Source organism: Herpailurus yagouaroundi, unplaced genomic scaffold, assembly GCF_014898765.1.
Source record: "Herpailurus yagouaroundi ecotype Mexico unplaced genomic scaffold, PumYag 205, whole genome shotgun sequence".
In the NCBI taxonomy this organism is placed as follows: domain Eukaryota; kingdom Metazoa; phylum Chordata; class Mammalia; order Carnivora; family Felidae; genus Herpailurus; species Herpailurus yagouaroundi.
Window position 1 is genome coordinate 3,714,534 of NW_024412436.1, and position 27,005 is coordinate 3,741,538.

General features: G+C 39.3%; 1 protein-coding gene across 1 annotated transcript in view; it reads right to left on the reverse strand.

Annotated features, from left to right (window-relative positions):
- Positions 1 to 2,199: 2,199 nt before the first annotated feature.
- The window catches only part of BLZF1 (basic leucine zipper nuclear factor 1), a 30,190-nt gene continuing 5,384 nt past the window's right edge, over positions 2,200 to 27,005 (reverse strand). Inside the window, exons 3-7 of the mRNA XM_040451735.1 lie at positions 20,390 to 20,829; positions 17,816 to 18,015; positions 15,566 to 15,694; positions 12,189 to 12,408; positions 2,200 to 3,533 (exon numbers count right to left, since the gene is read on the reverse strand). Of these exons, the coding sequence (XP_040307669.1) occupies positions 3,348 to 3,533; positions 12,189 to 12,408; positions 15,566 to 15,694; positions 17,816 to 18,015; positions 20,390 to 20,829 (1,175 nt within the window). The 3' untranslated portion in view covers positions 2,200 to 3,347. The remainder of the gene's footprint in view (positions 3,534 to 12,188; positions 12,409 to 15,565; positions 15,695 to 17,815; positions 18,016 to 20,389; positions 20,830 to 27,005) is intronic.

Genomic DNA, 27,005 nt, shown 5'->3' on the forward strand with positions numbered 1-27,005 from the left:
AGTGCTTTTATCATAAAAGAGTGTTGGATTTTATCAAAAGTTATTTCTGCATCAAGTGAAATCATCATGTAGTTTTTCCCTTTTGTCCTCTTATATGATGTGTGTATATCCTATATGTATGATATACACATTGTGTGTGTGTATGATCTACTACATTGGTTGATTTTCTTATGTTAAACTACCCTTGCATTCCTGAGATAAATACCACTTGGTCATGGTATATAATCCCTTTACTGTGCTGTTGTAGTTTGCTGGGAATTTGTTGAGGAACTTTTTCATCTATATTCATAATATATGGCGTTGGAAAGTTGTTGTTGTTGTTGTTGTTGTTGTTTTTTACCGATTTAATCTGTTATAGGCCTGTTCACATTTTCTATTTCTTCTTGTGTCCGTTTTGGTAATTTGTGTGTTTCTAGGGATTTGTCCACTTTCATCTAGTTTATTTGTTGAAGTACTATTATTCCTTTTTGTTTGTTTTACTTATTTGAGGTTGGTAATAATTCCCCCACTTTCATTTCTGATTTTAGTTATTTGCATCTTCTTTTTTTCTTAGTCTGGCTGTAGGTTTGTCAATTTTGTGGGTCTTTTCAAAGAACCAATTTTCTATTTCCTTGATACTGTTTTTATGTTCTCTATTTTATCTCTGCTCTAGTTTTGATTTCCTTTGTTCTGCTAGCTTTGGACTTAAGTTTGCTCTTTTTTTTCTAGGTCCTTAGGTGTGATGTTAGGTTGTCGATTTGAGATCATTTTCTTTCTTTTTCTTTTGTTTAGCTCAATTGTTATCTTTATTATTGTTACTATTCTTGACATTCTTAAGCCAACCATTGCAGAAGTGTGCTATTGGCTTGTGGTTATGAGTATATGCACAATTTTTTGTGTGATAAAATATATATAACAAAGCTTACCATTTTGGCCATTTTTAAAATGTATAATTCAGGGATATTAAGTATATTCATATTGTACAACTATCATGACTTGCCATCTTCAGAACTTTTCATCATCCCAGCAGACTCTGTAATAATTAACTCCCTGTTCTGCCTTCCCTTGACTCCCCATAACCACTATTCTACTTTCTGTCACTATGAATTTATTTCACATACCTACACTTTGTCCTTTTATTTCACTTAGTGTAACGTATTAAAGGTTCATTTATGCTGTAGCATATACCAGATTTTCAGTCCTTTTTAAGGCTAATATTCCACTGCACATATATACTACATTTTGCTTATCAATGGATAATCGAATGGATAAGGATGAATGCATCCATCAAAGGACACCTATGTTACTTTCACCTTCCTTTTGGCTACACGAATAATGCTGCTGTGAACACTGGTATACAACTATTTGGGTCCTTGCTTTCAATTCTTTTGGGTGTTTACCTACAAGTGAATTGCTGGATCATATGGTAATTCTATGTTTGATTTTTTTTTAAATTTTATTTTAGAAAGAGAACGTGAGCTGGAGAGGGGCAGAGGGAGAGAGAGAATCCCAAGCAGAGCTCGGGATTCTCGACGCAGGGCTCCATTCCACGACCTGAACCGAAATCAAGAGTCTGATGCTCAACCGACTGAGCCACCTAGGTGTCCGTGTTTAATTTTTTGAGGAACTACCATACTGTCTTCAACAGTGGTTGCACCATTTTACATTCTCACCAATAACGTTCAAGGGTTCTAATTTCTCCACATCCTTGTCAATGCTTATTTTCCTTCTTTGATAAGTGGCCATTGTAATGGGCATGAAGTGATACTGATTAATGATGTTGAGAATCTTTTGATATGTTATTGGCATTTTGTACATCTTTGTTTAGGAAATGTCTCTTCATGTCCTTTGCCCATTTTTTAATTAGGTTGTTTGTTTTTTGGTTGCTGAGTTGTAGACCTTTATTCTGGACACTAGACCTTTATTAGCCATATGATTTGCAAATATTTTCTTTGGTTCTGTAGGTTGCCTTTTCATTTTGTGGATACTGTCCTTTGATTAAAAAGTTTTTAATTTTGATGAAGTTAACTATTTTTTTCTCTTCTTGCCTGTGCTTCTGGTGTCATATCCAAGAAATCATTGCCAAATCCAATGTCATGAAGCTTTTCCTCTATGTTTTCCTCAAGTTTTATGCTAAGTAAACCTAAAGGAAAGGCTGAAGAATCAACTATAAATAGTATAAGTTAGAGGAAGACTTGCACATTAAATCAATATACAAAATAAAGAATGTAGAGAAATTTATTGCCATTTCAAAGTATAACTCTGATGAGTCAGACAAAAAAAACCCATTAAGTTGACATTAAAATATGTTATTTAACCAGATTTGTCTTCAGAAGATTTCTCTTTTGATAGACAGTTCTGCACCTACTATGGTGTAATCTGGTGGAAACATATTGTAGATATTTTTAAAGACCTATAAAAAGGGTGTTTTATGATGGTTCATCATAAACAATTATTAATTAATTGATGGATTTCATTTTTCATTTTGTACAATGTTCCAGAAAGATTCAACTTTCTCTACCACATTTCATATCAAATTGGATATTCCTACTGTGTTGCATTTGTCAAAATGAGCTCAGTGGAATCTGTTTTCTTTATATATGTCAAGTTGCACCCATTCAAGCTATGGCATTCCCCACACAAAACCAACATAATATGTTTTGCTGAAACACTTGCTAATATGCTGGTAAAATACTTTTAATTTTCCTAACATGTAGCATTTGGTTTTAAAATATTAGTCCCTTCACCCATAGTATTTCCATGAGCCTCCTTTGTAGTCCCAACAAAATCACCAAAAAGGGAATGGACACTCCCTCCACCCATCCCCCTGGCTATTATTCCTTGAGAGTAGGGGCCAGAAAACTTTCTGTAAAGGACCTGATAGGAAATATTTTAAGCTCTGCAGGCCATACAAGCCCTGTTGCATCTATTCGATTGTACTGCTGTGGTGTAAAAAAACAAAACAAAAAACCAGAAAATAACCAGAGACAACAGTAAATGAGTGGTGTGGTCGCATATGACCCACCTTGCATTAAGAGTACCAAAAGTTAAGTCTGCTCATATTAAATACACAGCATGATATAACTTAGGGCTTAAAATAAAGGTGGAATCTTTTTCTTTCAGAGTCCTTTAGGAAAAGCATCATACAGTGCCTGCAAAGTTATCATCTCCTTTAAATATAGCTACACAGTTTCCTTCTTTTCTTACCCTGAGATACTTCTTAAGAAAGGGTAATCTGTGGTCCAGTACATAAAACATCTTTGGGGATATAGATTACGTAAATAGAAAGTGATATCACTTCTACCACTGTAAGAACTCCAGCTCCCAGAGAAGCAAGTGCCTGTGGCGTGCCTCCGACACACTGAATGTTAAAGGACAATAAGTTCTCCCTGGCAGTGGTTGCAGCAATTGAAAGTTATGTTTTCATATCTAGTATAGGGATGAAATCGTCCAATATTTTTCTTTGTAGCAAGTAAGGTGGTTGGTGAAGACTCAGAAAACGGGTTGTCAGGTGAGCTTTCTGTACAGGTAACTGGATCCAAAATGCGTAGAACCTAGGGAAAACAAGAAGTAATGTCAGATGAATGCATTAGGGACTGTAAAAGCCCTTGGCTTTATTGATTAATATAAGTACTTATAAAACCCCATTTCATTCACATGTAACTACCAGAAAAAATAACATCTGAATGATGAATTTGATTGGTTAGAGAACTTATCCCTTTTCAAAAAGCTCTAAATTATGAACGGTGTCTAGTTATGACATTACCTAGGTTGCCTAGTTTTCAAAAATGAAATTAATGTTCTTTAATGGATATTGGTGAAAAAAGCATGAAAACACAGAAGAAAATATGATGGTTATATCAATTTAAGTGGCATCAGTTTTTACCCTTAACCAAAAAGCACCCACCACCTTCCTTCTATGATCTTTCATTAACTGCCTGGAATCAGGATTCTGCATTCTTCTACTGAAATCGTATTTCGAAGTTTATAATGAGTTACTTGTAAAATCAATGGCTTTTCATGCCTCTGTTTCTAGTTTATATGCAACATTTTATGCTAACAATCATGTTCTTGTTCATGTTCTTGTTCATGTTCTTGGATGTCATAGAACCGTGCTCTCTGAATTCTTCTGCTCTGACATGTCCTGTTCTATGACCCACAACAGGAGGAACCTTCGGGTTGAATACAATTCTCCAGTGAAGGGCAAGGATAACACGCTTACATTCGCCCAGCCATATTCACAGGAGGATGGGTCGTGGTCCAAACGAGGTAGGCACTGCAGTTGGAAAGGAACTGGGAAAAGCAGCAGGGGAAAGAATGTTCTTGCTTTCTTGTGCAAGCCTGTGCCTTATGTAAGGAGCTTCCAGATGTGGTTGGATGTGCCTGTCTCTCTCTCAAGCTGTCCAGCAGGTTTTTTTCCTTCTAAGTTACCAACATACCCAAAGGACTAGAGCTAATTTAAGAATGTCCTGGCACCATTTAAGGGCCACTGTTCTATTTTGGGACCTTTATTTTTCAACTAGATTGCTGCTTTTTCCACTGGGTTTTTGAGGTCCTATTTTTGTAAAATTTGGTTGGGTGCTACAGGACAAGTAAAGACGAAGGGCTTAACGAAAACTTGCTTATAAATTTAGAAGGGAAAATAAGAAAAGTACTGAGATACTCTGCTATTACATTCTGTCTATAGAGAGAGAAACCACATACCAAAGGAATTCAGTAGAAGGAGACTGAGATACCAGTACAGATAGGTTTCTGGATTTTAGCCTGAAGGTTGACGGGGAAGGATTTTAAGCAGGATACCTTTCAGACAAACATGTTACATACTCAGTTGGAAGAGATGGGAAAGGGTAGGCATTAAAAGCAGACATGGGAAGAACAAAGAAAGGGAGTTTACTACAGTAAGCTAGCTAAGAAATGATGACCTTGAAGCAAAGGGGCTGAAAGGTTCAAGAGACCCTAAGAAAGGAGGACTGTTAGGTATGTTAACTAAGAGAACGTGGTGGATAAAAGATTGGGAAAAGGGGATCTAGAACATGCCCGCAGGATACCTAAAATTGTATAGTAAAACAGAATGGTCAGAGAAGAGAAAAGCCGGGAGGGTGTGCAGTTCTGTAAGCCAAGGGAAGTGCGTGTTTCAAGGAAGTTGTCAGTTATACCACATACTACCGGCAGCAACTGAATAGGCAGTGACACAGCTTCCCAACAAGGAGAAGAGGAAGGATAAAGATGATGAATTTAGGGGCACCCGGGTGGCTCAGTCAGTTAAGCATCTGACTCTCGATTTTGGCTCAGGTCATGATCTCACGGTTTCATGAGTTCGAGCCCCACACGGGGCTCTGCACAGGCAGCACAGAGCCTGCTTGGAATTCTCTCTCTCCTCTTCTCTCTGCCCCTTCCCCACTCACGCTGTCTCTGTCTCTCTCTCAAAAAAAAAAAAAAAAGAAAAAAAGAAAAAAAGATGATGAATTTAGTTTTGGGTATGGATGCATTCTGTAAACAGCTGAGCACCTACTATGTGTACAGGATTGCTGTGTCAGATCTTGAGGAAACATAAGATACGGTCCTCACCCTCACGGAGCTTATAGTTAGGGAGAGAGGGGGCGAATCAAACAACTGCAACCGAACATGGTAAAGAGCTATCACAGATGAATGCACAAAACCCAATGGAAGCCTGGGGGAAGGTCCCTCCGAGTTTGCCAGGGAGATTCGGGGAGGGCTGATTCTTAAAGGTAGAGAGGTGCTGCGAGGACAGTCCAGGCAGAACGTACACACAGAGGCTTGCAGTACAATGGCATGTCTGTGCAATGAAATGTGGTTGAGGCTGCTAGAATTTGAAGAGCAGAGTGTAGGGACACCTGGCTAATAATCCTTGAGAAGAGATGGAATAAAGATTTTGAAAAGCCTTCTATATAATATGGAAGAATTGAGACTCAATAATGAGGGAGACTGGGAGCTGTGTGAACAGGAATACCAACACAAGTGGATTGACTTTTTCCTTTTTTTTTTTGGACCGGCATTTAAAAAATAACTCTCTGTAGAGAGAGACTCTAATTGCAGTAGAGGATGGCCTGGAGGCAGGTACAAAGTGAGGGGTATTGGTAAAAAGGCTACTGCAATGATTGAGGCTGGAGGATAGGTGTTTGAACTTGAAGAGGGGATAAAATAGAAGGAACTGATAGGATTTGTAAAACCAACAGGATTAGGGGGATGAAGAAAGTAATAAAAATGGTATCTACCATTTACTGAGCAATTACTGTATTCTGGAATCTTCTATGAGCTTTATATGCATTATTTTATGAAATACTTAAAACAGCTATATAGTGGTATAGTTCACTAAGAGGGAGTACAGGGGGAAGTGGGTTCTTTTTCTTTTTGGGGGGAGGGGGAAATACAAATGCAAAAGCAAGGAGAAAGGACCAGTTGTTCTATCTTCAGCTGTCTTTGAGATGCACATATGGAGGTGGAAAGCTGGACAGGTCTCTTGAACCCAGAAACAAATATCTCCGTCGAAGTCCCAAGCATGGAGCTATGGGAACAGGACAGTCCCTACAGAATACAGAAAGTCTGTTATGAGAGGAAAGGCTCAAGAGTGGGCACAGGAGGAGGATGCCTCACATCCCTGCAAAATACTGAAAAAGAATGATCACGGAGTAGTGAGGAGTTAGAAGTATACGGTGTTTCAGAAACTAAGGGAGTTTGAAAAGCATGGGGAACAGACTCCTATGGAACATCAACATTTAAAGGAGGAAAAAAGGTGATGAGGAGGTGTCCTGAGAGGGAGTATGGGGGCCAAGAATGAGTGAGGTCAGAGAAGTCAAGAGGATATCAAGGAAGGAGTGCTGACACATAAACTAGGGTAATAAAGTGAGGAGGAGTTAAGATGGCAGAGGAGTAGGGGGAACCTAAGCTTGCCTCCTCCCTTGAACACAGCTAGATAAATATCAAATCATTCTGAACACTCAAGGGATCAACGTGAGGACCGAGAGAACAAAACTGCAAGTCTGCAAGTAGAATCCTGGAAGGTAGGAACCACAGAGAGTTGATTTGGGGGAGGGAAGAACTGCGTGCTGTGGAGGGGAGCGAGCCCTGCTTATGGAGACGCAAGATACTCTAAGCAGCAGAGCACAAAATCTGATGTTTTACAAGTCCGCCCCCGCTGGGGTGGTGCTTGGCTTAGGGGTGATCCTGCAGGGAAGGAGGGTGGAGACCTGGGACTGGACAGCATGGTCTGAGGATCCCTTGGGTCACACAGGGAGAAACGGTTCCCCTGTTTTTGGGCGTGGTGGCAAGGCCTCTTGGGGACAGAAGGACAGGTGGTGCCGGTGTGCTGTACTGTTCCCAGGCATAGGACTGGGGATGCTGGCTGAGGGCAGCGAGCCTCTGAGCCACTGTGTGGCTGCGCGACTGCTTCCCCGGCACAGGCCGGAAATGGCAAAAGCTACGCGAGACCCTCTCCCGGAAGTTCAGCACACAACATCCTGCGTGAGTCCCTAAAATCTGGGATTTAGAAGCCCAGGTGGGTGCCTGAGATAAAGCAGCTGGACACAGACAGGGTGAAGGTAGGAATCTGATGGAATCCAGGGACACGAGAGTGGGGACTGTTCGCTCTTCTGTGAGGGGGACTTCTGAAGAGTGGCAGGCACGAGTTCTCCGCTCGGGGGATGAGCGAACAGGGCAACACCATTTGCCACCTGCCCATCAGCACCCATCCACCACAGTGAGCTGAACAGTGCCGCCAAGAGGAGACTGGAGCGGCTTATGCCGAGACCCCCCCACCTGCACTGATGCGTCTCTAGAGGGCAAGTTGGCCTGAAAAAATCAGTGCGGAAGGCCCTCTCCCCAGAAGACCAGCACAAACCCCGTGCACGCACAGAGTCTACTGATCACAGAGTGCTGCAAAGCTTCAGATCTAGGGGAAATAGGCTCTAGTTTCCTTTCTTTTAATCTTTAAAATATTTATTTATTTACATACATTTTACTTTTATTTTTTGGATCTGGCTTCTTTTAACAAAGAGTACAAAACACACATAGGCTGTAGCCTTTTTATTTTTTTTTCTGGACAAACTTCCAAACTCGTTCTGTGAGGTTAGCATTACCTTGATTCCAAAACTAGACGAAGACCCCACTAAAAAGGAGAATTATAGGCCAATATCCCTGATAAACATGGATGCAAAAATTTTCAACAAGATATCAGCAAACTGAACCCAGCAATGCACTAAAAGAACTATTCACCATGATCAAGAGGGATTTATTCCTGGGCTGCAGGGATGGTTCAATATTTGCAAATCAATCAACATATATACCAAATTAATAAAAGAAAAAATAAGAACCATAGGATCCTCTAAATAGATGCAGAAAGAGCATCTGATAAAATATAACATCCATTCTACCTCAACATCACAAAGGCCATATACGAAAGACTCACAGCTAATATCATCCTCAAAGGGGAAAAACTGAGAGCTTTCCTCTACAATCAGGAACAAGACAGGGATGTCCTCTCACCATTACTTTTTAACACAGTACTGGAAGTCTTAGCCTCAGCTCTCAGACAACAACAACAAAAAAATAAAACGCATCCAAATCGTCAAAGAAGAAGTAAAACTTTCATTATTTGCAGACGACATGATACTCTATGCAGAAAACCTGAAAGACTCCACCAAAAAATTGTTAGAACTAATACATGAATTCAGTAAAGTTTCAGGATGTAAAATCAAGGCACGGAAATCAGCGGCATTTTTATACACCAATAATGAAGCAGCAGAAAAAGAAATCAAGAAATCGATCCCAACTACAATGGCACCAAACACTGAAAGATACATAGGAATAAACCTAACCAAAGAACGAAAGGATCTGTACTCTGAAAAGTAGAAAATTTATGAAGGAAACTGAAGAGGGCACAAAGAAATGGAAAAAACATTCCATGCTCATGGATTGGAAGAACAAATACTGTTAAAATGTCTCCACTACTCAAACCAATCCACACATTTAATGCAATCCCTATCAAAATACCACTAGCATTTTTCGCAGAGCTAGAGTTAGAACAATCCTAAAATTTGTCTGGAAACACAAAAGACCCCGAATAGCCAAAGCAGTCCTGAAAAAGAAAAGCAAAGTTGGAAGCATCATGATTCTGGAGTTTAAACTTATCTATAAAGCTGCAGTCATCGGGGCGCCTGGGTGGCGCAGTCGGTTAAGCGTCCGATTTCAGCCAGGTCACGATCTCGCGGTCCGTGAGTTCGAGCCCCGCGTCAGGCTCTGGGTGGATGGCTCAGAGCCTGGAGCCTGTTTCCGATTCTGTGTCTCCCTCTCTCTCTGCCCCTCCCCCGTTCATGCTCTGTCTCTCTCTGTCCCAAAAATAAATAAACGTTGAAAAAAAATTAAAAAAAAAAAATAAAGCTGCAGTCATCAAGACAGTACGGTACTGGCACAAAAACAGACATAGGGGTTAATGGAACAGAACAGAAAACCCACAAATAGACCCACAACTATATGGTCAAGTAATCCTCAACAATGTAGGAAAGAATACCCAAAGGAAAAAAGACAGTCTCTTCCACAAATGGCATTAGGAAAACTGGATGGTGACATACAGAAGAATGAAACTGGACTACTTTTTTTTTTACACCATATGCAAAAATAAATTTAAGATGGATGAAAGACCTAAATGTGAGACAGGAAACCATCAAAATCTTAGAGGAGAACACGGGCAGCAACCTCTTTGACCTTGGCCGCAGCAACTTCTTACTAGACTATTTGCTGGAGGTAAGAGAAACAAAAGCAAACGTGAACTATTGGGGGACTTTATCAAGATAAAAAGCTTCTGCACAGCGAAGGAAACAATTGACAAGAGTAAAAGGCAGCCTATGGAATGGGAGAAGATATTTGCAGATGACATATTGGATAAAGGGTTAGTATCCAAAACCTATAAAGAACTTATCAAACTCAACACCAAGAAAATAAATAATCCAGTGAAGAAATGGGCAGAAGACATGAACAGACATTTTTACAAAGACATCCAGATGACTAATGGACACATGAAAGATGCTCAACATCACTCATCATTAGGGAAACACAAATCAAAACCACAATGAGATACCACCTCACACCTGTCAGAATGGCTAAAATTAACAACACAAGAAACAACAGGTGTTAGTGAGGATGTGGGGAAAGAGGAGCCCTCCTGCACTTTTGGTGGGAATGCAAACTGGTGCACACACTCTGGGAAACAGTATGGAGGGTCCTTAACAAGTTAGAGAACAACTACCCTATGACCCAGCAACTGCTCTACTAGGCATTTACCCAAAGTATACAAAAAATGCTGATTTGAAGGGGTACATGCACCCCAATGTTTACAGCAGCATTAAAAACACTAGTCAAACCATGGAAAGGACCCAAATGTCCAATGAATGATGAATGGATAGAGAAGATGTGGTGTATGATACACACACATACACACACAGACACACACACACAATGTAATGTTACTTAGCCATCAAAAAGAATGGAATTTTGCCATTTGGAATGATGTGGATAGAACTAGAGTGTATTCTGCTAAGCAGAATGTCAGTCAGAGGAAGATGAATACCATATGATTTCACTCAGTGGAATTTAAGAAACAAAACAGATGAACATATGGGAGGGGGAAAAAAGAGAGAGGGAAACCAACCATAAGACTCTTAACTATAGACAACAAACTGAGGGCTGATGGAGGGAGGTGGGTGGGGGATGGGCTAGATGGATAGTGGGTAGGTACTAAGGAGGGCACTTGTTATGATGAGCACGTGGGTGTTGTATGTGAATGATGAATCCCTGAATTCTACTCCTGAAACCAGTATTGCACTGTATGTTAACTAACTAGAATTTAGATAAAAATCTGAAAAGAAAAAAATATGGTAAAAAAGCATTTAAATGTTCATGACCTTTATATGAGCACGTTTTGAGAAGAGCAGAGCTGGAAGGCTACTGGGATTAGTATGGCAGGAACTGAGGAATGGATGGTACATGAATACAAACAAGTATGGACCGTTTGTCCAACGTTCTTGCTTGTAAAGGTGATAAGGCCACATCAGAGAACTTAAGATGGAGAGATTTTTCTTTTTAGGCTTCTAGGTATCATGTGGGACCTTGAAGGAATTTTCTGCCTGTGCCTTCTTTTTTTTGTGAACTAGGAACCAAAGTCATCTACTGAATGTGAGGTTATAATCTGACAGGTACAGAAACAAGGCAAGTGACGAACTGACAAAGGACTGACATTTTCAGGGTACCTGAGGGATAAGGGAGAAAGATACTTAAAATTGAAATACAGGCAAGTTATGGAAGGAAAAGAAACCAGGGGAGTGAGCTGATGCGATGAAATAAAAAACGTAGGGATCGAGGGAATAAAGATTATGTGATCGAGGAACCGGGGCAATTAAAGCAATCAGGGCTTGGAAAGAAGAGTTGAGATTACAGGTCACGGAGAGAGGTGTTGAGTTGATTTTAAAAGTGGACCATTCTGGTTAAGGACAAGGCCTGCGATAGGGACACAGGAGTAAGATATTGAAATGCAATAGAGGTGACCTTGGCTAGGACAGAACTGTGAGACCACAGTATTTAACAGCTTATCTGCATGAACCCTGAATTTACCCAGGCCTGCAGGTACTGGGTCTACACTATTTGATTCCGCAGTATTTGCCACATTCATATCTATACATGGGAATGAAATAATTTCTGATGTCAGAAGTAATCTATTATCAGCTCATGATAATAGCTAAAAGATAGGCCCTTTCAAAACAATCACATTTTTCTCCTGAAGGACAGAGTAATAATGTTTTTTTAATGTTTATTTTTGAGAGAGAAGCAGAGTGTGAATGGGGAGGAGCAGAGAGACAGGGAGACACAGAATCCGAAGCAGGCTCCAGGCTCCAGGCTCCGAGCTGTCAGCACAGAGCCCAACGCGGGGCTCGAACCCACGAACCGCGAGATCATGACCTGAGCTGAAGTTGGACGCTTACTGACTGAGCACGCAGGCGCCCCAAGAGTAATAATGTTTAAGAAATGAAAACACAAAGGAAGAAACAAGTTTTTCCAAGATCTCAAGCTCATTAGCATGAGAATCAGGTTTAGATCCCATAATTCCTAACTCCTAATCCCAAGCACTTTGTGTTATATCACCTTTTGGTAAGGGGACAGTCTTAGAAGTTCTACAGTCACACAAGAGAGAAATATTTTACCGTTTCAGCCATTTTTTCTGCTGGGGTGCTGCAGAATTCAACTGGCGATGGAACCTTTTTTTGGCCGTTAGCACCGACATTTCCCAGAAGATGAGCATTGACCGCTTTTGCCAACTTGTGATTTGTTAACGCTAGTTCTGCTGTGGTGTGAGGTTGTGTACTTGGGTAGTAGGTTTGCTCTCTTCCCCACTGCAAAGAGACTAAAAGCTCCTCCAAGAGTCTGCATAGAACACACAGGAACACTGAATATTAATAAGAGGATAAAACATAAAAGTCAAGAATACTAAAGAAACGGGAAACATTCTTCTGGAATCATGTAAGTATCTTTCTCGCATATCTTTTTCTCAGAGTTCAATAAATTGGAAATTCTGGTTAAAATAAGAAAGCATTTATAGATTTATTAATGTCATTATCTGGAAGTCATCAACAAGCAGAACTTTTTTTTTAGTTCTCATATTTTAGTACAGGTACATTAAACTGGTATACTCATCTAGTGGTACAGAACTACTGATCTGATTTGTGTATCTATTATTTCCTTTTTCATGAGTTACATTAATTGATTTTTGAAGGATAAGCCAACTTACAATTCCTAGGATGAAATGTACTTGGCCACGATGTAGAAACCTTTTTACATATTGTAGGATTTGATTCACTAAAATTCTGGTTAGGACTTTTGCATCTATGTTCATTGGAGATACTGGTCTGTAGTTTTCTTGTAATACCTCTGATTTTGGTATCAAGGTAATGCTGGCCTCATAAAGTGAGTTGGAAAGTGTTCCCTTCTGTTTTCTAGAAGAGTCTGTGTAAATTTGGCTTGCTTTCTTTCTTAGTTGTTTGCTGGTATTTACCAGTAAATCTATGTAGGCCTGGAATTTCCTTTATTAGAAGGTTTTTAACTGAAAATTCAATTGCTTTAATAGGTTAGGGCTATTCAGGTGACTTGTTCTTGAGTACCCTTTGGTAGTTTTGTGTCTTTTAAGGACTCTGTCCATTTCATTTAAGTTGTTGAGTTTATTGGCATACAGTTGTTCATAACATCCCCACATCATCTTTTTTATGTCTATAGAATCTAGGTAATATATGCCCTTCCTAATTCCTGACACTGGCAATGTGTTTCCTTCTTTCTTTTTTTTTCCCTGATTATACTGCCTAGAGGTTTCTTAGATTTATCTCATCAAAGAACTAGAATTGGCTATTTCATTTATCTCTGCTCTCATTCTTATTATTTTCTTCCTTCTGCTTAATTTGCTCTTTGTGTTTTTTTTGAGAGCACAAGCAGGGGAAGGGCAGAGAGAGAGGGAGACACAGAATCCAAAGCAGGCTTCAGGCTCTGGGCTGTCAGCACAGAGCCAGATGCGGGCTCGAACTCATGAACAATGAAATCATGACCTGAGTCGAAGTCTGATGCTTAACTGCCTGAGCCACCCAGGTGCCCCCTGCTCTTTGTGTTTCTTAAAGAGTAGGCTTAAATTACTGTCAGGACCTTTCTTCTTTTCTAAAATAAGTGTTTAAAGCTATAAATTTCACTCTAAACACCGCTTTAGTTGCCTCCCACAAAATCTGATATTTTGATATATGGTTTACCCTCGAACAATGTGAGTTTGAACTGTGGAGGTCTACTTATGTGCTGATTTTTTTTTTCAGTAAATACAGTATAGTACTGTAGATGTATTTTGTCTTCCTTATAATTTTAGTAATAGTTTCTTTTATTTAGCTTATTTTATTATAAGAATATAGTGTATACTACATATGATATACAAAATATGTGTTAATCAACAATTTATGTTATTGGCAAGGCTTCTGGTTGAGAGTAAGCTAGAAGTAGTTAAACTTTTGAGGAGTCAAAAATTACACATGGATTTTCAACTGCGTGGGGGTGGGGGTCAGTCTCCTCCTCATGTTGTTCAAGCGTCATATGAATTGTTTTCATTCTTATAATTTCCCCTGTGAGTTCTTCTTTGACCCTTACTGATTCGATTTGTAATAAATCAATTATAGTCCTTGACTTATGATGGTTTGATGATTTTTTGACTATATGATGGTGCAAAAGCAATAACATTTAATTAAAACTATACTTTGAATTTTGAATTTTCATCTATTCCTGGTCTAGCAGTAGGCAGCACCATACTTTCTCATTTACTGGGCAGCAGAAGTGAGCCACAGCTCCCAGCAAGGTATGTGATCGGGAGGTAAACAATGAATACACTTACAAAATTCTGTACCTGAACAAGCATTCTGTTTTTTGCTTTCAGTGTAGTGCTCAAATCCCAAGATAGTCAACACCTTATAACTAAATGGGCTTTGTATTAGGTAATTTTGCCCAACTATAGGCTAATATACATGTTCAGCATGTTTAAGGTAGGCTAGGCTAAGTCATGATGTTCAGTAGGTTAGGTGTATTAATTTTTGACACATGGTATTTTCACCTTGGATGACTTTACTGGGACATAACCCCACTGTAAGTCCAGGAAGATGTGTGTATAGAAGTACAAGGTACTTTTAAGAAATACCATCAATTTTGGGGCGCCTGGGTGGCGCAGTCGGTTAAGCGTCCGACTTCAGCCAGGTCACGATCTCGCGGTCCCCGAGTTCGAGCCCCGCGTCAGGCTCTGGGCTGACGGCTCAGAGCCTGGAGCCTGTTTCCGATTCTGTGTCTCCCTCTCTCTCTGCCCCTCCCCCGTTCATGCTCTGTCTCTGTCTGTCCCATAAATAAATAAAAAAAAAGTTGAAAAAAAAATTAAAAAAAAAAAAAAAGAAATACCATCAATTTTGATAGTTCTGGAGCATATGGTCATGAAAGTAAACTCTAATGCTAAAGAACAGTCCTCAAAAAGACCTCCCAAAGGAGAGACAGGTGCACTTTTTGGCCGCTACCAAAAAGTATACAGAAGTGCTACAACTATAAACAAAAACCACTTTTAAAACCAAAGATCAAAAAAATGGGTTAGAGAGGGAGGGAGCCAAAACATAAGAGACTCCTAAAAACTGAGAACAAACTGAGGGTTTATGGGGGGTGGGAGGGAAGGGTTGGGTGGTGATGGGTATTGAGGAGAGCACCTATTGGGATGAGCACTGGGTGTTGTATGGAAACCAATTTGACAATACATTTCATAATAAAAAAAAATAATAAAAATAAACAAATAGAACCAAAGATCACTTCTATTATAGCTAGAATTATATATAAGAATGTAATTCAGAATGTAAGACGCACGTGGTCTTATTTTTTTAGTCTTCCTCCCTTCTGGGCATCTATTTAAAAATGCTCCTCAAAGTATACGCTCCATAAGTTACTGCATGTAGAAATACTAAAGAACTATCACAGTAACAAAAATTGCAAGAGAAGGAAGAAGAGTTGAGAGTGGAAACAAGTGCCGTACTTCTGGGTAGCTATCATTTCCTGACGAAACTGTTCCCGTTCACTCAGGAGATCTTGAATGGCACTCTGTGCATCACGGTTTTGACGCTGTAAGCCTGCCCTGGAGTTGGTTAATTCATCTGCCATAACCCTGGAAAAGATGAAAATGTCACGTGTAAATTCCCTGATAATAAATTCTCCGGCTGTAAAGAAGTGAATGTGCTACCTTTGTAACTCATTTTCAAAAGCTTACAGAGATTTCACACGGTCAAGTTACTTCTCAGTTTTAAAGCATTTAAAAATATATATAATCTTAGAACTCATTAAAGGGATTTAAAAAATACGTGTCTACAAAATGACAAAAGAAAAGTTATTTCACTTTCCTTTAGAGTGACTTTTGGAATGTACCTCAGTCTTACTCCAGATAAACCAAATTAAAAATAATAATAATTACATGTTTTTAAATACAGAAAATTTTAGAGGAAAACAAAAATGAGTTCCTATCACTCAGTTACCTCATTGTCTTTAGAAAAATATTAAAATAAGATACAAAAGGCTTTTATACAAGGGAAAACTAAGTCTTTCCTCCTGTCCAACATCCCCACCCTTCTTTTATAACCGATAAAGTTTCTTATATATTTCTCCAGAAAAAAAAATGTATGTATATGGCAACATAAAAGAATATGTTGAAAAATAAATACATCCACTTATTTACAAAAAAGGGGATTATTTAATACAAACTTTTCTATGCCTTTTTTTTTTAAACCTTATAATTTATCTTGGTGATTTTTTTTCACATTAGTGCATATAGTGCATATCGCTTCCCCTTTTTCAACAACAACAGCTTCATGGTTTCTTCTGATTGGATGTACCAAAATGTATTTAACCAGTTCTCTATTAATGGAATTGAAGCAAAATTTTAAAGTATGCTTGCTCATTTGGCTAAAAAAACTTTTCTTTCTTTTTTTTTTAAATTTTTTTCATCTTTATTTATTTTTGAGAGAAAGACAGAGTGAGCAGGGGAGGAGCAGAGAGAGAGCGAGACAAAGAATCCGAAGCAGGCTGCAGGCCCCGAGCTGTCAGCACAGAACCCGACGCAGGGCTCGAACTCACGAACCGTGAGATCATGACCTGAGCCGAAGTCGGAGGCTTAACCGACTGAGCCACCCAGGCGCCCCGCGTTCGGTTAAAAAATCTTAAACCTAAAATTAAAGTCTCGGACCATAGTGACTATCGACCAAAGATTAAATCAGTTAAATGTCAGTGAAGTCGAGTTTCAGTTTTATTGCCCTTCGAGTGTTACTATCAGCATTGATAAGGATGTCAAGAAAGCTGCGTGTGGCAATAATCTGTATGACACACGCATGATTTGCCTCTTCACGTGTTCAGTCAGAATGAACTTTCACTCTAAGTCAATACGCAGTACATCCATTTCTCCACACACCATCCTATGTGAGCACAATTAGGAAACAAATTAAGGACTTTAAGAGCGTTGTCCATTACTGAAAAGTATCACAGCTATTAAGACGTGAAGAAACACCTCCCCGCAAATTTCTTCATCACAGCCAGCGATTCTTACAGTACAGCCTCGAGACGTCTGGTGTTATGAGGGGAAATCTCGAGATGACTGAATTTATTAAACATGTGATGCGTGAGGCACGTGGGTAACACCCCACACCCTGGGCTCCAGTCACTCGGAGCTGGGAGGAGGTCCCACTGTCTGTGTCCCACTGTCTGTGGGCCTGGGCCAGGGCCCTGGGGGTTTCGCTTCTGCTGAAGAGTGGCCTCATTCGGCATGCCGTACGGATGATTTCGTTTGTGCACGGCGAGAAGAAGGCTGGGAAGCTCTCTTACATAATTAACATAGTTAAAAGAGCTACGAGAACACAGCATGGAAGAGAAATGATATTTGAGTTTTCCCGATAGGAGGTGGGAAGAAGTAGTATTGGCTTTTTGTGTGATTTTATTGATTTTATTGATAAGACATCTGAGTTTCCAGTTTTGTCTTGGTTCTTAAATACTGTATCAGGAATGATTTCCCCTATAGATGAGTCACCTAGAATTCTGGAACGAGGGAGAATCCTGATACCACTTTTCCACGTAGGGAGACTGACCTCCCAGAGGAGGAAGACGCCATCTCTTTAAATATATGCAGTATTTTGACAGTCTGAGTCAGAAATTCTCACACTCGAACCTACTTTCTTGGGTCATAGACAAAAAATCTGACAGAGCCAAAACCAGGAAATGAAATACTACTTAAAACAGAAAATACCTGCTCGCAAGGAATTTACTTCGCCATACATCACACTGTATTGACATACGTTCTAATTGTTCGGAAAGTTGAGCTGTGTTTTGACCTAGGGCTTCGTTTTCTAAAATAAGCTGATTTTTCTCACGGGCTAGACGTTCAAAGTGATACTGAAGATCATCCCCAACAGAAGCCACTAGCAGCTTTTTTAACTCACGATTGACCTAGAAGAAAACATGACCGTTACAATAAGCTCAAAGTAATGTCCCTGACTTCAATGTGGCAAAAGGGAAAAAGAGAAGCCAGGTTTCATGTATTTGGACCTCCGTTACTTAAAGTGTATATCAAAAAGCAACTATTAAATATTGGAGTTTCATAATCCATACAAACCATATCTATTGCTATGTATTTGTATCTATGGTCCACGTGATTATAAACTAAGCCTCTTCTAATAAGAGTACCAATCATTATCATAAAAATTATACACTGTTTCCAGTTAACATTTAAAGGCAAATATTAGAAAACTAAACCAATAAATTTTGCCAAAAAGTGACATAAAGTGTTTTATTTTTTTAATCTTTCTCAGCATTTAGAAATTAATTCCTTCGTGTCATAGGATTTGTAAGAATTTAAGCAAAGAGAGCAATTCAGAATATTTATAAGCAGGTTCTTTATCTCAAATGTGAAAAATTAAAACGTAAATATCCAGTAACAGGTATTGATATATAGTGCAGCAACGGAAGAACAGCGTTGCTATTAAAAATGCTATTCTATGATAGGAGACAAGATTCTAAGAGGTGAGTCCAGTTAGAGTGTCAGAGGTGCAGCAGTCCGGGTGAAAACTATTCTTGAGTATTCTAGTATCGCGTTATTGGAGAATATAGACAAAAGATCCTAAAATTTGTTCATCAGGAGGGAAAACAAGAGCTTACCGTCTGGCATAGGGGGTGAAAAGGAAGTAGTTCAGGATAAATCCAAAAAATCCAAAATGCAAGTGACTAGGTAAATAGAGATATTTTGACCGAGACAAGGAATCAAAGAGAAGTAGACATTTGGAATTGTTTGGCTGGTGGTCTTCATTTACTTGGGGGCTGGAGGAGGTGGGTGATGGATATGTTTAGATACACATTTAAATGAATTTGTAAAGATACATGTGCACGTCAAACATAGTTATCTGATGAAATATTCAGCCGTTATGGATTTCATTACAGTTTTTTTTCATAATTGAATTTTCTTCTCTATCCCCGATTTTGAAGTGTCTGCCAGGTAGGAGGGTTAAGACTTTTGGTTTCATGTAGAATTTATTTCCAGAAGTTGTGAGGAAGAAGCAGCGTGCATAGACAGGATTCCTACAACTCACAAGAGAACTATAGATGAATGTGGTTTAAACAAAGAATATTCAGAAAATCAAAGTTTTATTCTTTGCTGCCACCATTTGAAAATCCTGCCAAAGGCACAGCTGTGGTTTTTCTCCTTCACATCAGTCTTGCTTTAAGTAAGACTGAAATATATCAGGAAGCTGGGAGGGAAGCGTGCTAGATAACGGTAATCAGCTATTTTTGAAAAAGAGTAACGCAACAAAATTTCTTCTAATATTAATGTATGTGTAATTTGGAAGGCACTCTTGTGTTGCACCATCCATCATAGGTATGGGATATAGAAGAACAAACAAGTGATTAAAAACATGTTTACTTTATGTAACTTTCGGTTCCATTAAGTTAATCAAGGACAGTTGCTAAAAGGGGGACAGGATTTGTTGTTTTTCAATTTTGAATACATAAGTAAAAGAGTATATTATAATGAAAAAAACTGATACTGTAATAGAATATTCTGTGACACCGGAAAATATTAATAACCAAAAATGGGGGTTTTAAGGCAAACGTGAACTCAATATGTATAACTGTGCATTTATATAGCTGGATGGTATAATTATGGTTGGTACTATTTTCATTTTTTTGTATTTTCGAAAATATTTACAATAAATATGTACTGCTTTTGTAATTAGAAATTAGGTATTTAAAAAATAGTGAAGATCTATTTGGATAAGAACCACTAACCATAGTGTCACTTATAAAGGCTAACGACATCTAGCCAAAAGACGGAGAGTCTAATCGAGAAACAGAGGGTGAGAGGTAAGGCGATATAAAGGCTAAGGAAACACAATCGAGCACTAATAGACGGTTTTCCATTTACAATGCTTACCCCACCATTTCTTCACCCCAAGTATTATGTGCGCATAAAGAAAAATACTTGGAACTTATGGATTCTTAAAACAGAAATCGTTAACTAGTCCGTTTCAAAGTCTAACTCGGTCAGGTTTGGGTTTGGAATTTTGTAACTGTGACCTCCTTGACACCTTATAGGTGGTCCTGTCCAAAGCACCTCACACGTGCATCTTCAACCAGGTTTAGGGTAGAAGTTCGCAACACATACTCGTTCTACTAGACGTGCTGAGAAAGAGAAATTTAAGAGAAAACTCTTTAGAGAAACGACAAGCCAGAACAAATGGCGTTCCAAGAGGAAGTATAGTTTTCTAGTACACAAGCTTAGAAGGTCCAGGTGTAAAGAGCAGTGCTCGTTAAGTCTATTGGTTCTTACCTCTGTCTGTACTCTGAGCTGGTTTGAAAGACCTTCTTTGTCCTGTAATAACCTTCTTTCAGAGTTCTTGAGCTTCTCCAGTACATTCTTTACCTCTGACAGTTCCTTTCTGGGTTCTCCAACTCCCTCCGACTGACCAAGGAATTCTCCTCTGTGATGTCCCAGAGACTTAACCTTTGCATTTTTGTTGGGGATATCATGGGTTATAGCAGCTTTGGGAACTAATATTCTTACGGCTTCGACTTCCACTGCCTTTTCAGCGAGGATCTTCCCTAGCTGAAGAACTCCTGGGCTGTCTCCTGGAACTGCTTTCTTCCGTGGGTTCTGACGGATGTGATGCTTCACAGGCTGGATTCCAGAGGTAACTTCAACAGCTTTAGGTGGCTCCTCAGTTTCCATTCCATCTCCTGCTCCTCGGACTGGGGCTGGAGTGAGGGTGACTATAAAAGGGAAAACAAAACATAAGCTACTTGCTAAAAGGAAATGCGGCGCAAATGCCAAGACATGCTTTACCCGACATTCAGAATTACTGACGCTAAAAAGAACGCAAAAAATTCAGAGTAAACACGAGGTTTCAGAAACAATCAGGTGTCAAATAAAAGATGAGGAAAGTCTTACGGGTTCACACTTTCCTTCAGTAAATGGTTTCTCTCTTGGTAGAAAATGCGAGAGAGTTGGAATCAGGGTATTTGGTTCGGACCTCTATTTCCTAGTGTGACCCTGGGTAAATAATTTAACCCTCCGTGAATCTCTATTTCATATTTTGCAAAATGAGGGTAACAGCAACAATGCTACAGGGTTGTGGTAAGAAAGAATATGCTAAGGCCAAGCACCTGGCACACTGTAGACCCTTGATAACGTCAGTCAACTATAAACATAAATACAAGCTACAGGCGTGCATTCTTGGGCTGTCTACCTCAAAACATACTCATCTGCTTTGTGAACTCTTGGCAGAGAATGCTTCGCACAAGCTACCTAACTGGACTGCTCAATACTCTTTCCTCTAGGCCCCAACAGGCCCTTGTTCCTGCCGCTTCTTCTTCTCTTAAATGGCTTCTTTTGCCACTCACTGTGATTTGTGATTCTAACTTACCCATGTGAAGTTAGCTTTGACTCCACTCTTTGCATTAAAGCCTCCCAACTGTCCCAGCACTCTCTGCATGCCTAAAGCACTTGCTGTTTCAAATATTCAGTTCAAAACTTAATCACGAACTTTAATGATCATTTTATGGGTTTCGCCCATGCTAATCGCACTTTCCCACTGAGTTTGATAAGCACACAAGGGCAGGCATCACGCCCTAAATGAATGGAAGAACGCGGTATTCGAGAAATGACAGGAACTCTGCGATCAACCAGATCTGGTTTTGAACCTTATTTCCATCATTACTCCCTGTGCTATCATGGATAAAATCCTGCAGTTATTTGAGCCTCAGTTTTAACCTCCACAAGATGAATTTAATGACATCTATATCCGTATCTTGGGTCTTAAATGAGAAAATTTTAAGTAACAAATAACCAACACTTATAAAAGACTTACCACGTGCCAAATACTATTCTAAATACTTAACATATAACTCACCTTTCTTTTTTATTTATTTATTTATTTATTTTAATTATTAAAAAAAATTTTTTTTTCAACGTTTATTTATTTTTGGGACAGAGAGAGACAGAGCATGAACGGGGGAGGGGCAGAGAGAGAGGGAGACACAGAATCGGAAACAGGCTCCAGGCTCCGAGCCATCAGCCCAGAGCCTGATGCGGGGCTCGAACTCACGGACCGCGAGATCGTGACCTGGCTGAAGCCGGACGCTTAACCGACTGTGCCATCCAGGCGCCCCTCGAGTAGGTATGATTAGTTCTATTTTATAGATGAAGAAAATGAGGCACAAAGCGGTCCAGGAACTTGCCCTGGTAAGTAAGTAGAAGAGGCAGAAGGAGGCAGCTGAGATGATACTTAAGCTACATGGAGTTCTTGAATTAGTACATCCGGTAACATCCCTTTGAGCTACACGTTAGACTTCTTGCCATCTTACAAGCCCAGCATACATTTGAGAAAGCGGAAGCCACAGCCTGTGCACAGTAATGATAATGAATTTTTATTCAATTTGTTATGTGCCAAGGATTCTTCTAAGTCCTTCAGATGCATTATATCATTTAATCTTTACAACTATCTCATGAGGTAAGCATAACAGTACCCATTTTTTTTAGAAACACAGAGGCTTTGAAAAGTTTAATGGCTTGTCCAGATCATCGGTGTCAAACTGGGATTTGAGTCCAAATCTGACTCCAGAGCTAAGCTGTTAGTCGGTCTGGGAGGGCTTCTACAAACCAGAATTATTACCTCATCAATCTGAAGTATTATTGCCTCTGCTAATAAGCCTTTTCATCAGGCCACAAAAGCCCAGGGAGTTTACCTAACAGTTACGGGGAAGCTTTAAGTAAAAAGCAGCGCTCCTCTGCATGAAACCCCTGCACGGCTTGCCATCACTCAGAATAAAGACCAGAGTCTCCACTACGGCCTACAGGGCCTTCCATGATTTGCCTGTCTCCTGGGTCTCAACTTCGGCCATTTACTTCTTCAGACTCTGTGTTCCTGCCTGACTTGTTTTGTGTGGGTGTCTTAAAAACTCCTTCCTCTGCAGACATTTCTCTGCTCAGAATATTCTTCCCAACTTCCTATTCCCTTTAGTTAATTACTTCCCATCCTTATAATTGCAGTTCAACCTTTTCTAAGGAAGCCTGTCTCTAACCTTTCCAGATTAGGCTGGGTTCCATTTTTGTGCACCTGCAGCCAAGACTCTGCATTTCTCCTTTTCTCTATTTATCAAAATGGTAAATTGACAAATTGACTTTTTTTTTTCCTTTCAGTGTCACTAGATAACGTCTGTGCCTTCCTCTAGGATAGAAGTCCCATGAGGGTAGGGAATCTGTGTCTCTTGTTTACCACATTTCCAGTAATGTGCCTCGCTCACAGTATTCTTTAGCTGATAATAAATGAATGATAACAAGGGGAGGGGCAAAGGACAAGCATATATAACAGTGGTTCTAATGACAAGCTTTGAGTCGGTCACAGGCAGCAAACATGCTGCTGATGCCTAATATTGACCAGATATCATACGAGGTAGTGGGGACTACTGTGGTCAGGAAATTACTATCTAATTTAGGGCATGCATATAAAACGAGAACATATATTACAGGGTAATATATAATCAGAGTGCAATCGGTGGTGCAAAAGTAGTTCCACTGAAATTTTATTCCTATAGAAATGTTAACTAAGAACAATCATGGGCCGGTCTTTAGTGAATTCATTATATTTTGATATTTATACCTTCTAAGGCAAAGACAGGAAACAATTCCTAGTTAAAAAGAAAAAAAAAAAGCCAAAGTATGTCCTCAGCCTCAATTACCTTTAGATATCAGTATCATGTCTTGACCAATTAAATCTTAATCTTTAATTGTTATTGAACGTTAAGCACATTTCGCTGTAACCCATGAAGTTAGGAAAACAATTTGATAAGAGCAATAGTAAGGTCTTATTAAAACTAAACCTTTCTTAAGAATTTCTGAAATACAAAGCCATATTAAAAAGGGATTACATAATATATACACATTCTATCGAGCAATGACTCGTTACCGTGATTCCCAGTTTCTCATCCTAGAAATGGATTTCTCCAGCAAAGAGCCATAGGAAATGGTAAGCTTGTTCAGGATAATGTTAAACAAACAAACAAACAAACAAGAAACAATGAAAAAATTACCTATAAAGCTGTTTTACAGCAAGGGAAATACCTAACAAGAATACTTTCCTTAGGTTTCTGTATTAGATTTCTATTTTTTTTTTCAACGTTTTTATTTATTTTTGGGACAGAGAGAGACAGAGCATGAACGGGGGAGGGGCAGAGAGAGAGGGAGACACAGAATCGGAAACAGGCTCCAGGTTCTGAGCCATCAGCCTAGAGCCTGACGCGGGGCTCGAACTCACGGACCGCGAGATCGTGACCTGGCTGAAGTCGGACGCTTAACCGACTGCGCCACCCAGGCGCCCCTAGATTTCTATTTTTTAATAAGCATGGTTTTCTTCTTCTTCATAAACTTTGTTAAATACAGAAACTACAGTTCAAATACAGTCATACACATATCTTCTGGTTTTTAACATTACATTATTCAAAGATATGAAGAAAAAATTACCTATATTCTCATCACCCTAAAATAATTTTTCATTACTTCAAATTCCTTCATTATTTTTATATGATTGTAATCATAATTAACTTTAGAAGCTTTATTTTCCTATCTTGCTACATTCTTCATACTTTTCATTTTATGACTACATTATTCCTTCAAGTTAGTATAGCATTATTTACTTAATTATTATTCTATTGTTGGATATTTGGACTTTTTCTAATTTTTCTCTATAGTAATGCTTTAGTGAATACTTTTATGCCTACAGATTTTTCTCAACTTCTCAATTATTTCTTTTGAATAAATTCCCAAGAATGGAATTAACGTGCCGGGAGAAGATCTGTCTTATCACACTGCTTTACCAAATAACTCTAGCAAAGTGTCAGGAGATCTATTCCTCACGTTCTTATTTCGTTTTATTTATTTATTTTTTCATCCCAACACCGATGATTTAATGCAATATTTAAATACGAGTACACGTGAGATGTTTAGAACGGTGTTTGGCACAGTGAGTGCTCACTAAACGTTAGCTTCTGTTGCCTGTGTGGTTTACTCTTTAAAAAACTAATAATAAACTTTGGATCTTGATTCAGGGGGAGAAAGAAAGCTTAAGTCATGACATCAAATATAGTTCTAACTTTTATTTTCTTATGCTCAAGTCTTAGAAAAGTGTATCGCTAGACTTTAGAACTTTTTTTTTTTTATTTAACAGTTTGCGGGGGGCGGGGGGGAGGGAGGTTCCTACAGAGGTATCAATGTACTGGGAGTCCTGAGTTAACGTTAGTTACAGAGGAGGTGGAAAGGCATCTGGGGTATAATGTGTTCCATTTTACAAAACATTTTACATCAGGATAAAATATTTTGTCATTTCTATGTTGTATGTTAACTTGGGCCTTAGGACTAACTCTGCTCTCCAGAAGACCCACAAAGGAATACTCCAGAAGGAGAAATAAAGAGTTTGGGATCTCAGGTCAGGTCAGAGCACATGAGCCCCCAGGAGAACTTCCACCGAACTTTGCAAAAGTAAAGGCCTGCTCCTGTGTTCTTAACGTTTGCTTTTAGGATGTGCTAACTTTACCTAATGCAAATTGAATTTTGTCTCTAAGACATTCTGTCTTGGAAGAAGTTCTATAGAATCAGGAGTTAGCTGGGGGTTCACAAAACAACAAAAAGACAAAGCTAGGGCCGTACCATCCGGGTCCACCGAGGCGGAAGAAACAAGAAGCAGGTGTGACACGCTACTGTGCTTGAATAGGATTTTTAGGCAAGTCGTAACGTTTTTGAGTTGGAATTTTGGGTAATGGAGACTCAAGAACACAGCACAAAATAATTACTGCTAAATTTAAAGGGCAAAGGAACATTAATGGGTATTCAAAAGAAGTCTCTTTTCAAACAAGATACATCACACATTCCAATCAAGAAGTTCTCTTAACCTGGTTCAGCCTCAATTTACTCTTAACTTTATTTAAACTGCTCTACTTATTTGGGGCACCCGGGTGGCTTGGTTGAGCGTCCGACTTCGGCTCAGGTCATGATCTCACGGTTTGTGAGTCCGAGCCCCGCGTCGGGCTCTGTGCTGATGGCTCGGAGCCTGGAGCCTGCTTCGGATTCTGTGTCTTCCTCTCTCTGCCCCTTCCCTGCTCATGCTCTGTGTCTCTCCTTCTCTCCCAATAATAAATAGACGTTAAGAAAAATTTAAACTGTTCTACTTACTCAAGCATTTATGAGTGTGAGGGTTGTACAATATAGGACATGGCAGCTGTAACAACTCTGTAAAAACTATACTTGTTGCTAATGTGCACAGGCATGGAGGCAAGTGGGAGTCCGGGCTTTCCATTTTCTCACCTGGTAACTTACCTTTCATAATTCTACCTTCCCTTAGGACACACATAGAAAACTTTATTACATACATCCAAGGCACAATCCAGGGCACATTCATGAGCAATTATCTTCTCTCAGGTGGGAAGACAATCGTCTGTGGTACGAGCTCCATAATTATGAGTAATGTTTAAGTGGACCCAAACAGCCATCCCTATTCTCCACGCTTCGAAGGGAACCAAAGGAACCATTCTTCAATTATTCATCAACATCGTTCTTCCCAGTGATCAAAGAATGAAAACATATCTCTAGTTTATGGCTCATCCTTCCCGCCTTCCCCAAAGATTATTGAAATGTAGGCAAAGAACAAATAATATTCCACAATAGGAGTTGACAAACTTTTTCCATAAAGGGCCAGATGAGAAATATTTGAGGCTTATGGACCATGAGGCAAAATTGAGGATACTATACAGGCACTTATACAAAGAAGAAGAAGAAAAAAAAAAAACAACCAAATTTCAAAGATGAAACTTTAATGAGAAATTAATTTTTCTTTTTTTCATAGTATATGTCTGATAATAAGCACAGAAATATTTTTTATTTGGGATAACCCTTGGCC